We start from the raw sequence: 18,134 nt of genomic DNA, 5'->3' as shown, positions 1-18,134 counted from the left end.
TTTACAATATGATCCAACATCGCCGTTATATGGCCATTTTGTGTTAGGTTTTTATAACTAAAACTATAATTTAGACGTGCCAAGGGCCACTTTCTTTCAATTTAATACATCCCTGGAAATAATTCTTCGTCACACATATGCTAATTAATTTAGTTATGCCCTAACTTTATATACTGCACAGCAGTCATTTTGTTTGCATTTAACATCCGTATCCACCACCAAGACATGTCAGAACCAAATTATTTTCAACATGCATATCTATGTTGATTTCGCGTTAGTATATAAGATTGATTACATAACCAGAATAATATTTATATAGGGCTCAGCCCTTGGTGTCGCGCCAGGGGTTAAGATTGGCAATGTTATTTGTATTGATTCATGATAAAATGTAATTAATTGTTACTTCATAAACGTTTATATGACAACTATGCCCAGTTTCCCTCTGATGAAAGCAGTTCACGTACGTACACGACGTCAAACCCTGCAGCAGTGCAGGTATAGATTTTCTGTAACGTGTAAAAATTTTGGACAAAAATTGGCAATTTTTACAATGATAACAGCCTATTGCGTTAAACAAGGGACATATTATGCAATCATTATCATTGCAATGGTAACCGCACTGCCACCTTCCACTTGCAAGCTGAAGACTATATAGCGTTCCGTCTAAAAACTTGCAATTTTTGAATCTAATTATTGACACAGGGGGCGCTATCTAAAATTCAATCCCAGCATTCTTTGCGTATGCCCCCGTTCATATGCACGACAGTTTTCTCCCTTTATCTATATTAACGATATTTTGTATCAGCGACAAGGTGCATAATAACATTTACTGGCTAATAAAAGAGGTATATTTTATAAATGGCATGTTATATAATAGTAATTTGTTTCGTATTTGTTTATTTACGAGTACTCAAAAAAACAACATGGCGGCGCCCATGAAAGAGGGGTACACTTCCGGTTTCTCGCATAGTATATTATGAATATGCGCATGCGTAGTCAGTAAGCCGCTGGCGCGACTATTAAAATAGTTAAGCCTGGCCTGATTTTTTTTTCAAAATTGGTGCAAGTGCATTTCCTTGCAATGTCATAAATATGCATATTGATAATCTTTGATGATGCTATTTAGTTTGGTAGGGTTTGGTGAGTAAAGTGCACCGTGATATCACACATTCTAATCCGTACATGATGTTGACTTTCATTCCCTTACAAGACAAGGCGATATTCCGGGGCTTGTATTGCGAGTAGTGTCAGTGCTAGCAAGCGTGCAGAATTATTGGCGTCTCAAATCCAAAGTGTGCCGTTAAGTACATCACTGATTGATTCTCTAGAAAATTTAATAGTGCATTGGAGACTGTACATGATTGACCCATGGCAAAGAAACCAGTCATTTGGTTCTAAAAATGAAGAATAAATCCGAATGGAGATTTTACAAAAAGAAACATCGAAAGGATAGTGACGCTCATGAAATATTAAGAAATCATCTGATAACTATTTGAGTTATTCTTGGAATTGATGGAAAATGCGTGACAATGAACAGAAAATCTGCGCTGTTGCACTTGAATACAGCATTGCTTTAGTGAAATTGTTGATATGATAACAAAAAATGAAGCTTACCACTTGAGGGAAAAGTACTCTTTATACCATAATCATTCCAGAACTCCGTTATCAACGACCTGTAACTTGGATGAGGAAACACCACATTAACATGTGCAGATTGCAACACATCCTGAGCACGGAAGGCAGTCGGGGTACAATGTAATTGGTTGAAAGCTTGTGTGAAGAGAGTTGTATTTCCATATTCTGTTACTATATCTTGCCTGAACTTTTCGGTCATATTTTCTGCCAATCTATAATACCTGAAAAGGAGAAAAAACCACGGGTTTATAGATTACACGATTGGACTAATTTGGGATAATTGGATGGTGAAGTAATGTCGGTTTAATCATAGGGGATAGCCTATGTGTCTGTCCCAAGGGGTGGGTAGGTGTTTTGTTGTATTGCTAATAAAGGTTTATTCTACCAAACTTTGGTGTTTTGATCTTGCACTGCCCTTGACCATCTTGCGTAAACGTTTTATCGGCATGCTGCATCTATTATCTGACCAGTTTGATTGCCTAAATCGCCAAAGCAAGCAAGGTGGTAATTTAGTCTATTATCTGATGAGTTTGAGTGCCTAATTTGCCAAAGTAAGCAAGGGTAAATTACTAATCTGTGGACGCTGTCACCAGATTATCACCGGATTAAGTTTGACAAAGTCAACAACGAGCGCACCAGCAAGGTATAACTGACAGCATGCTGATAAAACTTTTACGCAAGATTGTCAAGGGCAGTGCAAGACCAAAACACCAAAGTTTGGTAGAATAAACCTTTATTAGCAATACAACAAAACACCTACCCACCCCTGGGGACGGACACATAGGCTATCCCCTATGGTTTAATCTGCAAATGAAAGCTAATCTGTTTTTCGATTTTAGTTACACACTTGTTCTTATGAGTAATTTTAATATTGCAACAATCAGCTATATATGGGACACCCAACGCTTTTGAGAAATTTGGAAAACTAGGAAGATCCAATTGTATCAAATTAGTTCTGATCGTGTTAAATCATTTCCAATAAAGGCAGGGGGAGCCTATAAATACCCCCTATCTCCCTGGGCATTCATAATCCAACATGAGTGGCACATGGTTGCAGCGTCAACGAATGCTCCCGAAAATCTGGATCTTTCAAGCACCATGGTGTAAATTAAAGCACTGTTCCAACATATTACGTTTTGTGAATACTTGTGGAATCACCTTGTCGTCGAAATTCTCTCATTTTTTCTATTTTAAGTTGCTTTTTGATGCCAAAACTGCTTCGATGCTGTGTTTGAAGCGTCCAAAAAACAATAGATGAAAGCGTTCAAACAGCTGCCAATCACGAGGGGACGCGCAAAGGTGCAAATGATCAAACATTTGTTGTGTACATCGGATCGATTACGACGTCAACAATGAATAAACGATTCTTACTATATACTGAGCAAAATACTTGACAAACGGTTACATGGACAAAACCCGCGACATGCGGACTCATTTTGGATCGAGCACGAAGAACAACTTTTCTAACTACTTTCAGCCGAAATCAACTCGATTCAGATCTATGCCTACACATGGAGCTACCAAAGTAGTAGCTCCATGGCCTACCCAAATCACTCAACCGCTCACAGACGGCGAAAAATTGCTGTCGTGACGTCCAAAACCGTTGTTTGCTGGCAAGGACGGTCAAAGGCTAATGCAGTGGCCGGCCACTGGATACGTTCATGCGACCATTGTACAGGTGCCCATGAGCTGCATTATTTCCCGACGGTCAGGTAGGGGCAATGAAACTAAATCGCGATCCATTCATCTCTGTTGGAGTTGTCCAAAAAGAGACACTTGCCATAGATTATAGCATCAAATGGTGACCGTTCAGACTGAAACATGAAAGGTCTGAAGTTCGCCGTGATGTTGTTCTTCCCTATACGTTTTTCTGAGCTTGTTTCATGACGAAATTGCTCTAATATTATCTGTCTTTGAAATCTTTATCAACTTTCCTTTCCGGACCAGGGCGCAACATTACCTTTTTCCACTTTCATAGTAACCTAGGATTCATTTAATTCGCTGATTAATATACTCTTCTGTACTTCCTCGATTGTCTGTAACTGACTTTACTTTCCCGATATCGATATCAAGAAATTTGACAACTACTAACGAATAGTCGGCAAAATTTACAGAAACTAGCAACAATAATTACATGTATGGTAATTAATTGTTAGTAAAAATCGTCAGAAATGGTCCAGTGGCCGTGATAAAATAGACTCGGGTGCAAAAATCATTGCGAGGAAGATAGTAAGAAATTCACATTGCGATATTTGCTGTCGTATTTCTCAACAGGAATAACCCATTTTTACGCATTGTGTATAAGAAGATCAAGGTGTTCGGCAGTCAATTGCTTCTATCATAATAATCTTGATCGCAGCTATTAGGCGAGAAGACAGCGGGCTCTTATAATCTCGCAAAATTATTGATATTATGTCTTTGTGTTGAAAATTTTCGATCGAAGGCAGCAGCTCAAATCAACAGCCGTGGTATATTGGGTGTTTATCAATGGACGCAGAACTACCTTGATATCAACATTACGTTCTGTACCAATTTACGCCCCTGAAAGTTATAGAGTCAGCTGTGGCATCGGCAGTTACACATTGGTCGTAATCTTTTCTTATTCTGCCCCGTCTTTTGTACCGTCTAGAAATTTCAAAGCCAGAAATTTTTACCGTGACATATAACACAGTGACCTTGCACACTAATGATCATTCCATTGTTTCTGTCGGAGTTTGTTGGTTTTATGATTTGCCCCGTGGCCCCGGTAAAATATTTTCCATACGATACACAGTTGAATTTTTTTTTAGGTAAATTTAGTATATTCCCAGTTTGTGGGGAAAAGTTGTCAAGAATGAAAGGTTGAGTTGACGCTGATAGAGTAGATGTCAGGCCCGGCACAGTTGACTGAGGTCCGGTCGGTTTGGGGTCGTTTAGTCCAGAAACCTGCAAAGTTCTGTATGATCATCATTCGGCATTTGGGTGTTTTAACTCAAATTTTTTGGACAAAGTAATTCGGTAATAATGTACGCCAGATTCCTTGTTTTGTTTTAGCAACCGTCATACGCGTATACGGACAGCTTTAGATTAAAAACGGTAAAAATGTTCAGTGCTCGTTAATGCGTGCAAAGTTTATTTAGTGACTGTTTACGTAGTATAGTCGTCAATACGACTAGGATTTGCCACCACGTAACGACTGTAATCCCGTATCAATAGTCCATACGAACATTTTGTGCTGAATCGAAGGAGGTAAAAATTACGGTAGGAAAAGTCGGTTCATTTTCCGTCAAAGTTGTTGATCTGCAAAATCTTCACTGTGCACAAACTACATGAGTGGCTGTTATAGGTCTACACGTCCCACGTGCTTTCCACTGTTCCTTGTTACGAGCTATGTTCAAAGCGCGGAGATACAGACATTGGTGAAGTACCGGGTACATTGATTGTGTTAAAACCTCTACCTGTTTGCTCCTCGTGTTTTTTTTGTGTGTCTCTAACGTCGACTTGCTCTATGCTATATATTGCGTACACACATAGCTGTCAGGATTAAGATTTCCCGGATAAATAGATACACTCAATAGTTTATTCCGCCTCTGACGCAAAGATACACACTGTTTTACATGTGCCACTCCTAGGCCCTGGGATCGATTGCCATACCTTTAAGAACTGCCAATTAGTAATCCTATGTATCATCAGGCTAAAGTATATTCACAGTTACTGTATTTTGAAAATATACAAAACCAAACAACGGGAATACCATGAAATTTTGACCAATTCGAGACATATTTTCATGGCAATAACGAGTGCATGTATACCTGGCCAGGTCAAATGGACCTGGTGGAATGATATACTCGTTGGTGAGGTGAATTATTGCTACAGTGACATATTATGACATTATGGCGTGAGACAGTAACAGGAATCAGTGAAAGGTTATTGGTGTCCCAACTTTGTTACAACTCGAATATAGTAAACACCTATTGCCTGGTCATGAGGGCTATAGCATCCGTCTATTACCCCGAGGGGCCGTGTGTTACCAGAAACACATCGCTATTCCCCGAGGCCGTACGCCGAGGGGTATAGCCATGTGTTTCTGGTAACACACGGCCACGAGGGTTAATAGACGGGCGCTATAGCCCGAATAAAGACCAGCTCAGGCTATAGGTGTTTTATAACACACCACATGCTCATGTTGTATTGCTATATAGTTTTTAATGTGTTTTGATATTTTGTACCGCAACAATCCATTGTGACAAGTTTACCGGGCGATGTTTCCACAGTGGATTCAGTTGTACGTGGTACCACTTGCTTTCAACAATATTCTAAGCATACCTAGCGAAATCCTTAGTTGCACTTTAATCTTTTCCATCGATGAGCTGTTCAAGTTTCTGAGCTGTTGGAATGTTGCAAAATGTTGGAAAATCTGTTTTAGAGAATGTGTCGTCACCTATCCCGGACGCACATCAAGTTCTAGTCACCTGCCATTTTTGCAAAGCTGCAGACGACACTACGGTCACGTGACTGGGCACCTTTCAAAATTTGGTCAGAACTATTTCCCTAGGGAAACAGCTTTTCAAAAAAATTACCCTCTGACGTCACTTTTGTCGATCTGGTGGGGACAAGACGTATCTATTTTCTCATCACGTGACGTATTCTGGCCAATTGCGACACGGAATGAGCATATGGCGTGTTATAATACAGTTTATCTTCACATCTTGACCAATGAGATTGCATTGCGTACAACGTAACGTGTTATTGTTGAAAAGAACATTTAGCCGGCTCATAAATCGTATTATCAACAATGGAATAAAGTTTAACAATTATATGCGTTTTACAAACGAGGTATAGAATTGAGTTTGCAAAGAAATCGAGAAACTGCCATTTTAACGGCAGAACAACTAAAATGTTACAGAGAGCAAGCAGAACCATACAACTTAAATGTTACAGATTGTTAGCAGAACCATACAACTTAAATGTTACAGATTGTTAGCAGAACCATACAACTTAAATGTTACAGATTGTTAGCAGAACCATACAACTTAAATGTTACAGATTGTTAGCAGAACCATACAACTTAAATGTCACAGATTGCTAGAAGAACCATTCAACTTAAATGTTACAGACAGTTAGCATAACAATACAATTTCAATATAACAGACTTGCAACAGAACCATAAAACTTAAATGTTATGGTTTGCCAGTGCATATTCACATCAGTATTTTTAAAAGCAAAAGAGATTGATAGACCACAGCTGGGAGAGACTTTCCATTTTCTGCCTCTTCCCACTTTATTTCTTTTGCTGCAGGTATTGCATCTGTTTTCTTTGCCTTCCTACTGTGAGAGGAATTTTTCTTCCCTTTGTTTCTACGTTTTTTTTGTTTTTGTTCCGTTGGTTTTTTGTCATTTGTTCTTTTCTTCTTGTATATATTTCAAAATTGGTTACAAAAATAAGAGGTTGCACGAGCGTATTGTAAACATAATAAGTGAAAAATCATGGTATGTAATATGAACATGGTATATAATATGAACACTGTGTGATGGATAGAGGTCTTGGACATTACAAAAAAAAAACGATAGAATTTAATGGCATAGATTTTAATGTAAACAAAGTGGTAAGTGATCCTGGGGACGATTTATTATTAATGATATTGACATTTCACACAAAAAATTGTATTGTGAATTCATATGCATCAAATGATGAAAAATCTCATACGTCATTTTTGAAAGATTTATTTGTAAATCTGAAGGATTTAGCTCAAGACCAAAATGCTAACATTATTTGGGGTGGAGACCATAACATTGTGCTTTACCCAATTAAGGCATAGACCAGATTTAATACAGAGTAGATTGGACTGCTTTATAATCAGTGATAATTTAAAGTTAGACATCCATAATACAGGCATAATGCCTTGCTTTCTATCAGATCATTCTGCTATCACCCTTGAAATGGGTTGGGAGGAAACAATGAGGCCCGTCTTATTGGAAGCTAAATAATAGCTTTTTGAAGGATAATGATTATAGTGACTTGATTGAGGATAATTTTAAGTCATTGGTTCAGGAAAGTATGTGTATTGAGGATCCCTGAGTCAAGTGGGACTGGCTGAAATATAAAATTAAACAGAAGTCAATAGAGTATGGTAAAATGAAAGCAAAGAAGCACAAGAATATTATAAATGATTTAGAACAGAAACTGGTCATTTGGAAAAGAAACTGAGTGATGCCCCTAGTGAATAAATTATTTCTGAAATTGAAAGGGTTTAAAATGATCTTCAAAATGTGTTTGACAAAAAATAGAGGAATTAATCATTAGGTAAAGGTGTAAATGGATTGAAAACGACGGAAAATACCAAGTATTTTCTTTAATGAGAAAAATATAATAGTAGTACAAGCCAAATAAATAAACTTACCAGGGAGGAGTGAATTGAAATTAGGGGACTAGATAAAATAAATCAGGAAATTAAGAAATTTTACCAGAATTTGTATTCATTTAAACTTGAACTGGACTGAAAGATTCAGTCGTGTGCAGTGCGTCGGAGCGCCCGCACACGACTGAATCCTACAGTGTAAGCATGACCATAATGCTCTGGTTATTGATCTCATTAGATCACTAGACTGGAAACACTTGTAAATCTGTCCAACAGTTTAAACAGATTTCTTACAGAATTTACATCTTGTATAAAACAAGTAAGAACATCTGCAAATGAAGTATATTTAATTTCTTCCCCATGTACATCAATACCTTTTATATTTTCTCAGACCTGAGAGATATTAAAACATTCTAAAGGCAGCACTGTTACAGACAGACAGTTAGCAGAACCATACAAATTAAATGTTACAGACAACTAGCAGAACCATACAACTTCCAGAGGAAGGCGGGAAGTTGTGCGGCTAAGTGAAAACCACGTGTATACAATTATCTAAAACAGAGAAATATTCTATGAGATTATATATTTTTTACATGAACATTTTTTTACTTTTCGTTCGATGTGGATGCATCAATATTAATTATTGTTACAGACTGCAAAAAAAAAATCTATAGATTTGTGTTTTATTTCCTGAGATCTTTCAGTCCAGGTCAAGTTTAAACATGCAAATTATTTTCAGAATACTTTCATTTTTAAGTCCGACGAGGTTAAAATTTAGATATGCAGAACTATAGTGACAGCAAAGTTGCAACAGTTACAAATTTTCCAAAAGAAAATCAAGGAGTTCTAGTCAGCAAAGGTCCAAACCTTGTTCTGGTCAGTAAACATGTACAGAGCATCTGCAACGAAATCAGGCTCCTCTGGCTATGGCAAGACATTATGGAGGCTGCCTATAAGCACTCTACCATCACGGTATTATCTGTTCAAAGACGACAAACTGTGATAATTTTGATAATTCTTAAAATACCGATAAATTTATGTTGGAGTGCATCGTGAAGCGCAGCTATTGTCCAAGACTCGTAGCGTCGATGACAATATCGAAGTTTGAAGCTTGTTCTTGATATCATACCGAAGAAAGAATAAATAGCGTTTTGAGGATGCCCTCGCGAGATCGCAAGCAGACTGGGAAGGCGTTCAGCAAGTCAGCTAAGCTCACGATTTGACGTGATGGCATCTGGTCGACAATGCACAACATAGAAATAACGCTACTGTGAACACTACACTGAATGACAGACACACCATTGTGCTTCACCAAACCCATTTGGACAGATGACAAGCATATTATACAGCTTAACTCACCACTGTGTGTAACTTGAAGCTAGTAGTTTTTGTTGCCTGTACTAGCTTCAGTTTATTGTCCAACTCCCAACAGAAGGATAAAATGCAAAGTGTTTAGCTTTCCAACAAACCCTTAGACAATTTCTCCTTAGAGTTCAACTAAATTCTATTACTGTTGATATTCTATATAGTTGAACAGAAATGCAGTAAAAACTTTATAAACTTCTACAAAATTTCTATAAATATTTATAGATTGTGTATAAGTGGTAAAATTGTATAGAATTCCATAGATTTTTTTATAGGGAAGGGTAATATGTGTGCAAGTAACATTGTTACTGTCCATTAATATTTTTATAATAACAATAGTGGTGCCATATAGAAATGCGATGTTTATCATAAATAAACTGAATATTTTAGAATGGTGTGGGGAAAGGCGACATAAAAATCTAGGCAGCGCCAAATTCTAAGTGAATAATAGCCAAACGTTATAATACAGGAAGTTTCAATCATGCAGAGTTGTGGTTGTGCTATTAAAATTCTAGTGGATGGTACATTATGGCTTAATAACAGTTTATTAATCTAATTAGATCAATAATTTTGACTTGGCTCACATTTCACAAATTATGAACTGTATAATCCAGAAGAGGGTCAACTTTTATATTTTTTACGTTTCTCTTATTCTTTCGCGCCCCCTCTCCGTAAATTATCAAGCTCCCTTACATAACAATTTGTCAGCAGTGGTAAAACCATGCCATGCACGATACTTTCGACCAATAATATGGTAACCTCAATTTACGATCGTTTCAATAAAAACAAACAAATGCGATAGTCTGTGTTCATGGCAAACACTGCTAATCTTCAAAGCCACATCACCACATCTTTCGCCGATCACAAAATTTCTGTAAAGAAAGATCTAATAATGTTTGTTCAGCTTGATCAAGACTCAACGTAGATAAATCATTGATCGCATCGCACCACAAACAGTAGTAGGCTGTGTCTAAGGTTTCGAACACTACCACTGATTGAAATAAGATGCAGAAAGAGATACGACATAGATGGCTGCGGATTAGAATAAGTCAAAATGAAATTCGCCCTGCAAATATATGTTATGATGATTCATACACGCTAGCGACTGCTGCTTGGTAGTAATCTTCCTGCCATTCAAACCTTTTGAAGGTTCATTTTACGTCAATAATCTGTGTCATTTCCTGCAGGTATTAATTCACGTCATTTCCTGCAGGTATTAATTCACGTCATTTCCTGCAGGTATTAATTTACGTCATTTCCTGCAGGTATTAATTCACGTCATTTCCTGCAGGTATTAATTCACGTCATTTCCTGCAGGTATTAATTTACGTCATTTCCTGCAGGTATTAATTTACGTCATTTCCTCCAGGTATTACTTTACGCCGGTATTAAAAACAATATAAAGGATGTGTAGAACCAGATTGACACGCAAACGGTCTGTTCGATATAGTAACTTACTTTGTTTCTATAACGGTTGGATTACACGTGATGAGACTTGTCTTCGATCCGACGTCATCCGTAAAGTTTTGAGTTTTGGCCAAGTTAAACCTATAAACGAAAATTACCAGAGAAAACAAGCCTAAATTATATGCCATTTGTGCAGTTATATGCAGCGGAGAAAACAGTTATTTTTAGGACAAGCACATATGCCATGTGGTGGCTATGGAACCTGGACTATCAGCAGTAAAAAGAGAAATAGTAATAGATAGTAGTATGGGATGTTCTACAAGCACAGAGAGAGAGAGAGAGAGAGAGAGAGAGAGAGAGAGAGAGAGAGAGAGAGAAATGTGTAAGTTGCAGCATCGAAAGGAGGTTAGACATGGTTAAAACAACGCCAGCAGGTCTGCACTATAAGGGGTAGCAAATGATGCATTCTGGGCAGTTAAGGGGCCGGATGTGGATGTTTGGGGTTGCTTTAATTACATGTCGATGGCCTAATGTAGGAGGTTCTGTCTAAAGATTGCAAGATGCATGGAATTTCAGTAACAAATATTATTATACATCTACGCCTGTAACCTATTGTGTTTCGTCGTACGGTAAGTTTCGGTATCAGAAGACGTGGAGTCCAATAACTTTGACGCAGAGTACAATAACTTTAGGTGTTTAATATTGGACGCTATTTCACCTTTGACCCCAAAACACCTTTACGTCACACGAGGAAAAAGAAGAGAGTATTTTACATTTTTTACAAAAATACACTTCTTAACATTCAGTACTTTACTAAGTAAAACATGGTCAGTCCAAAACCGGTGAATTTGAGTAAAATTATGCTGCTGACGTAAAATGTCTACAACGTGCAATGCGCAGCGAGGGTTGAAATTTCGTTCTGTGCGCATAGCGGACGCTCTGAACGCGTTCCTAGTCCGCTCACGATCGCTCAGTGAAGTGCGCGAGAAGCATCCAAAAAACGCCTAAATTTCGACTTTTTTCAGGTAAGGTTGGACTAAAAAGGTATATAATAAGGTTATTCACAAAATACCGGGATTTATGTCCTCGTACATCGTAGGCTTCGATATTATCCTCGACGCTACGTGTCTCGGACATAAATCCCGCACAAACAACTTTCCCCATAGAGCCCTTTGGCCGTATAACTTTTCGCGGAGGCTGCTGGGTAAATTTGGAGCTCATCCAGCGAATTTCAAAATAAATACGTAAACAATGGCTAGCGACGGCAAAACATTTCGCGTTGTCTCATTGATAAAGGCAATAGAGAACAAATGGAAAGCCTCCACAGAAAGACTGCAGCAGTCGGATAACTACAGTTGCGTTCCCGACTTGGTTGTGGGTGGAAATGTTAGCTGATGTATTCAGGTCACTGGGGAAATTAGCGGTTTCCACATGAAAAATCTCATTCATCTTCTCCAGGTCCTCTAAAAAGGACAGAAAAAATGCCCAGAAAACTTCGGAAAATCACAAAGTTTTGAGAGCGATTTTCAAAAATATGTAACTTACGAAAGAAATGACAGAATTCCACCGGGTTTTCACTGTTTACAAGGTTGTCTTTCTGTCTTGGGATTTGCGCATGTGCAGAATGTTTTCAGCCAGTTGTTGATTCAGAATCGAGCGTGATTCCAAGACAAGCAGAACCTGTCCGCATGAGCCGATAGCGGCGCTTTTCAAAAAATGACATCATTGCTCATTAACCTCCCCCTATAGAAAGTTATACGGCTATAGGAAATTGTTTATGTCCCGGTATTTTGGGAATAACCTCATATTATTACTTTGGACTTAATTTGCGTTACATATATATATAAAGTTACATATATATAATATAATATATATATATATATATATATATATATATATATATATATATATATATATATATATATTACAATATTGCTCTGCATCCCTGCATCGAGCAATTTACCCCTCTGAGAAGATATATATATATATATATATATATATATATATATATATATATATATATATATATATATATATATATATACTACACAAAGTATTTAGCTACAAGAGTATAGTATGTCTGCACAGATGAGTCTGCATCATTGTATATATATATATATATATATATATATATATATATATATATATATATATATATATAACTTTATATACATTGAAAAGAAATAGCTCCTTACCGGATGATGAAATCTGCTGAATCAATCTCTTTCCCACATTTGCTTCTCAAAAGTATCCCACTACTGCCAACAATACTGCACTTCTTGAACGAATTCCATTTGTACGGAGATTCCTGAGAGAAAACGCAGAGTATGTCTGTCCGATTTTGTAAACTGATAAGGAGAATCACACACTAACATTTACACCGTAAGGTGATTGTCAGCCAACTCATACTGGTTCGTCAGCACAGTTGGTCATCCAAACTGAAATCCGGGGATATTGACTCAAATCTTTTTAGGAGACATTTTTTTAATCACGCAAAATATTTTCAGGGCAGGGTGATCTGACGTCAGTTTCATTTTCCATTGTTGTTCTAGATTGGCGAGATAATTGTTTCCAAAAACTGCTCACAGTATATCAGCTGAAAGGTTTCCGGTTGTTGTTGTTGATACAGTTGACACAATAGGCACCAGCGTGCATATAGTTGACTATAGGCCAAGTGTTCATCAGCGTTCCTGATTCTCTGTTATTGTAATTAATGTAAGTGCAGATTTAGTTGTGCGACTTGATTCATTCTGTTCCCATTCTGTCGTATTTAACTGATGTTGCTGCTGCAGCACTGATCTGCATTATGTGTATTAGGTTATATTCATTTCATAATATACCTGTCTGCCTAAATGTATAAACTAATGAGGAAAATCACACATTCACACGTGATCGTTATTTTTGGAATATTTTAGCCAAATTGTGCTGATCCGCGAGCACAGTTGCTTGAGCATCAAAACTGAATTTGGGGGATGAGGAATCTAATCTTTAGGGGACATTTTGCCAAATCACAAAAATATTTGAAGTGTCGAGATGATCAGATGTAGTAGTGTGACTTTTCTTATTCTTTTGTATTGCTATTATTATTATTATTATTACATATGTATTGCCGTATTCCAAGTTGCACGTGAAAAAATATAACCTGTATTTTTACAAGCTGATATGCAAATTAGCAAAAATTAAAGTAATCCCTGTGTCTTTCTTTTGAAAAACGTAATTTCTAACATTTTATTTCCACACTGTACACATATAACGGAAAAGGGATACGTCTGACACCAAATTCATTGCAATATTTGGTCACAAAGTGATCAAAATCATAATTTGCCAAATTAATACCGCGCGTGACAAACTGGTATTTTTTATTAGGCGATATGCAAATAATATCATCGATATGCAAATTTAATAAACAACATCTTTGGGGAACTACTTTCTATTTGTAAATATTGTCGTCTGCAAACTTAGTCCTTCATGGAACAGCTAGAGGAGAAATATTACGACTGGGTGAATTGTATGTACGTCGAACACTTAGAAAGTGAATTTTATTACCCAGACGATGAGGAAAGTGTGAACAAAACGACAATGCAGGCCTTTGAAGTCGAAAACAGCAACTCAGCGATGGAGCCAGAAGTCGAACGCCCTTCAACTTCAACTTCGGCTAGCGAGAAACCGAGGTTCGTAAGTTTCTCCGCGGAAGAAGTAGCTGCTTTTGTGGGCGACCACAAAAACAAGAATACCGTTTTGAAAACGAAGCGAGGTCGCCGTGTTTGAAGAATGGAAAACAGCAATGACGACAGAGCACCGTCCGATCTTGATCCCCTCCTCGCGAAATTTTGTCTCGGCATCAGGAAGAAGAACGGCGACGACTACGAGCCGGACTCTATATCCAGCTACCAAAAATCAATCGAAAGGTGCTTGCGTGATAATGACTACGGTGCTAGCATTATCCCCGACGAAGCGTTCGCATCAAGTCGTCGTGCTTTGGCAGCGAAACGCAAACAGCTCAAGGCAGCAGGAAAGGGGAACTTGCAAAACAAGTCCGAGGCGATAACATCTGAACACGAGAACACTTTGCTGAAAGCCGGTCAGCTCGGAGTTCACTCCGCATCGTCGTTACTTAACACCCTCTGGCTGAAAAACACAAAACTATTCGGTCTTCGCGCCAGTAATGAACACCATCAGATGGAATGGGGTGACGTTTCCCTGGGGCATGATGAAAACGGGGAATATATCATCTACAACGAAAGGCTCACCAAGACTCGCCGAGGGGAACAAGGCAATACGCGAAGTTTTGCCCTAAAAGCGTACGCTACCCCGGCTTCTCCAGATACATGTCCCGTTATCGCGTACAAGACCTACGCTTCGCGAAGACCCGATAAAATGAAATCTGCCGCGCCACTTCGCCATTCTATCTAGGCATTGAATACGTTCCAATCCATGTACCATCAACAGAGGCATATGGTTCCGTAATCAGCGTATGGGAATCAGCATGCTAAACACGCTCATGAAGACGATGTCGAAAGTGGCCGGACTCACCGGTAAGCTCAGTAATCACAGCGCTCGGAAAGCTTGTGTTCAGCGACTCCTCGATGCCGGGGTTCCGGGCCGGGGTTCCTCCAAACACCGCGGCACAACTTAGCGGACATAAAAACGTGTCAAGTCTCAATAGGTATGGTGTACCTAACCAATGCCAACAACATCAGATGAGCAATATTCTAACCGGTGTACAGGAAAGCTACGACCCGCGACCGAGTAGCAGCAGTACTGCAGCCGTCGATCGCTATTCTCATACTCCTGCGATGTTATTACCGTCAACAACCGCCGTCGTTCCAGAGCAATCAACCCCTTCCGTAATGACAAGCAACAACTTGAATACGCTGAATCACGTTCCTCAACTGCATGGTATGTTTGCCAATACCCAAATACATGGTGGAACTTTTCATTTCCACTTTAACGTTGCTGGCATGGATGGAAGTCCCAAGTCGACCGGCTCCAGTATCTCTCCGAGTATTGTAAGTAAACGCCGTAGATCGTGTGTGATTTATTCTGACGATTCGGACTGAAACGATCCCCGAATTTCAAAATATAGCAAAATATGATGTGTTGTGTTCTCTGTTTGTTTAACTTTAACAAAGGTAATTTAATGACAAGTTTTCTCCGTTTTTTTGTGAAATAAAAGTTAGGATTTGTGATCTACGTGTACTGCTTCAGCGTTTTGTTTTCAGTGGGCGAGTGAATGAGCTCGAGCGAAGATGATGACCTCATAAATTTACATATGAATAGACGTGTATTAGCCAAGCCAATCAGAGACCTCATACAGAAACGTAATGGCGGCGAATCACTGGGATTTTCTTATGTAATATTAGTGCACTTCGCGATGCATTTTGCTAAATAAGAGGAACATATGTAATAATAACAGTGATAATAACTCGTGATGCGGCATATCCTGCTGTATTTTTCACTCGCTTCGCTCGTGAAAAGTACTGCCGCAGGATATGCCGCATCACTCGTTAAAATAACTTCAGTATCCCTCAAAATGCTGTGCGAGCTCATGGGGTTCTGTCATATTATGGCATCTACCATCGAGAACAATAGAATTTTGCGTGCTGTAAAAAAGCCGTACGGAACGCCCGTTCTGTAACACGTACGGTTTCAAGGCGCCTCATTTCCTGCGGCTGTATCTGCGCGTTCACTGTAAAACGGTTTCAAGGGACCCATTGCATTGGAAGAGTGCCAGAACAAGGCTCGCTCGCGCTCTGTACCACACACTCCAAAACTTGCAGACGCGCGTCCGAGATAGCGTTCCACACTGGCGCGATAATGGTTCTACTCCGGAATAAAAAGGACGCGATGCGTTCTACAGACTCAGTACGCCCAAATAATCACGTGATGCCGGTACAAACAAGCCCACATGTGTACTAACGCGTATGGAAATACACGTACGTCTAAGCGCGTTTGCGCACATGGCTTTGTTTGTACCGTGGTCGATTCGAATTCCGGGTTTGGCCTATTAGGGGTTATTACACGAAGTTTGGGCGATACCGCGTCGTTTTCGAGTGATGTGTCCGTATTTTGACGAGTTGCGCAGCAACGAGTCAAAATGCGGACACATCACGCGAATACGACGCGGTATCGCTCAAACTTCGTGTAATAACCCCTTTATCATACATGCATGCTTTGGTTATGATTTTTTTCCTACGGACGTTCCGAAATCAGCGACGAAATCCATTGAAATCGACCTTGCTTGCTCATCGCTGTAATAAAAAGTTGGTCGCTAAGGAGTGATGACAACCGTATCACTTCTTGATATTATTCCGCTGTTGGGCCACATTCAAAGGAGGGTTTGTGGCACACTTTTAAAGCGAACAATTTAAACATTAAGATGTCGACACAGGTTTTCACACTTTGGAGAAGACTTATCTTTACCTTGAAATGGCGGTGGTAGTAAAAAATAGACCGGAGTGTGTAAAATGAGTGTGTTTTCGTGTTTTGAAACATACACTCATCCCTTCGCGAAAGTTATGAGGCTAGCCAAAATCGGGTCAAAATACCCGCGCCGCGCCAACCTTCGATTTCAAACTCGATCGAGCAGCTGATCAGCAGCTAGCAGCTCTGCGACATCTATGAATGCACAGTGGATATAATAGCCGTACCAGTCAGTTTATCTCCAAGAATTAAACATGTCCTCAGTCGTCAAATATGCCGAATTTACCATCTTAGAAAGGAATTTGTGAGCGGATTAGGGAAAACGTGAAGTGAGTACACTGTAAGCCGTAGCGTCTTAACTCGTTCGTGATTTTGTTGCTGTACGAATAAAACATTTCAAAGGTATTTTCATCGTCTGCTCGTATATTTTCCTTACTGGCTTGCCTAAAAAGAACTAATTTTCTTTCACGACAACGTAAACGTTTTACTTTCCCTTGTATCTTACATTGTCTCCGAAACCCACACCGGTGCCACCGGGCACAATCATGACCTGTGAATCTCACTGACAGACCTGTAAAAATCGGGAATATAATATATGCACATCGTCTGTCGCGAGTATTTTCAGTGCGGTTGGATTTTTGTGGCTCTTTTATGGCAGTAAACGATGTAATTCACCACTCAGATACTGAAACTCGTCAACGTGAAACTTTTCATATAGCGGTTCTGTCAACCGAGATCGTAATCTTCGGCAGCGCAGAGTAAACGACATGAAAATACCACCGTATGGGACTGGACGTGAACGATGACAGGTGTTGGGTCGGCAAAACACACATTTTCAATGCGTTCGTTTGTATGTTTTTTGTACAACTGTACTTGTACCTAAGTGCAATGCCCATGAACTGACTGCAAACAACAAAATTTTGACCATAATCACGTTCACAATGACGTTTCGGAGTGTCACAAGTC

General features: G+C 39.0%; 1 protein-coding gene across 7 annotated transcripts in view; it reads right to left on the bottom strand.

Annotated features, from left to right (window-relative positions):
• Positions 1-18,134, bottom strand: part of LOC139125532 (alpha-2,8-sialyltransferase 8E-like) — a 30,866-nt gene that overhangs the window by 2,038 nt on the left and 10,694 nt on the right. For all 7 annotated transcript variants that reach the window (XM_070691595.1, XM_070691598.1, XM_070691596.1 and 4 more), the window contains 3 exons: positions 12,941-13,053; positions 10,797-10,886; positions 1,615-1,856 (listed from right to left, as the gene is read on the bottom strand). In XM_070691595.1, coding sequence (XP_070547696.1) covers positions 1,615-1,856; positions 10,797-10,886; positions 12,941-13,053 — 445 coding nt within the window. The remainder of the gene's footprint in view (positions 1-1,614; positions 1,857-10,796; positions 10,887-12,940; positions 13,054-18,134) is intronic.

This window comes from Ptychodera flava (genome assembly GCF_041260155.1).
Source record: "Ptychodera flava strain L36383 chromosome 3 unlocalized genomic scaffold, AS_Pfla_20210202 Scaffold_25__1_contigs__length_14229661_pilon, whole genome shotgun sequence".
In the NCBI taxonomy this organism is placed as follows: Eukaryota; Metazoa; Hemichordata; class Enteropneusta; family Ptychoderidae; genus Ptychodera; species Ptychodera flava.
Note: the sequence above shows the minus strand (reverse complement) of the source record. Positions and strands in the feature narration are given on the sequence as shown.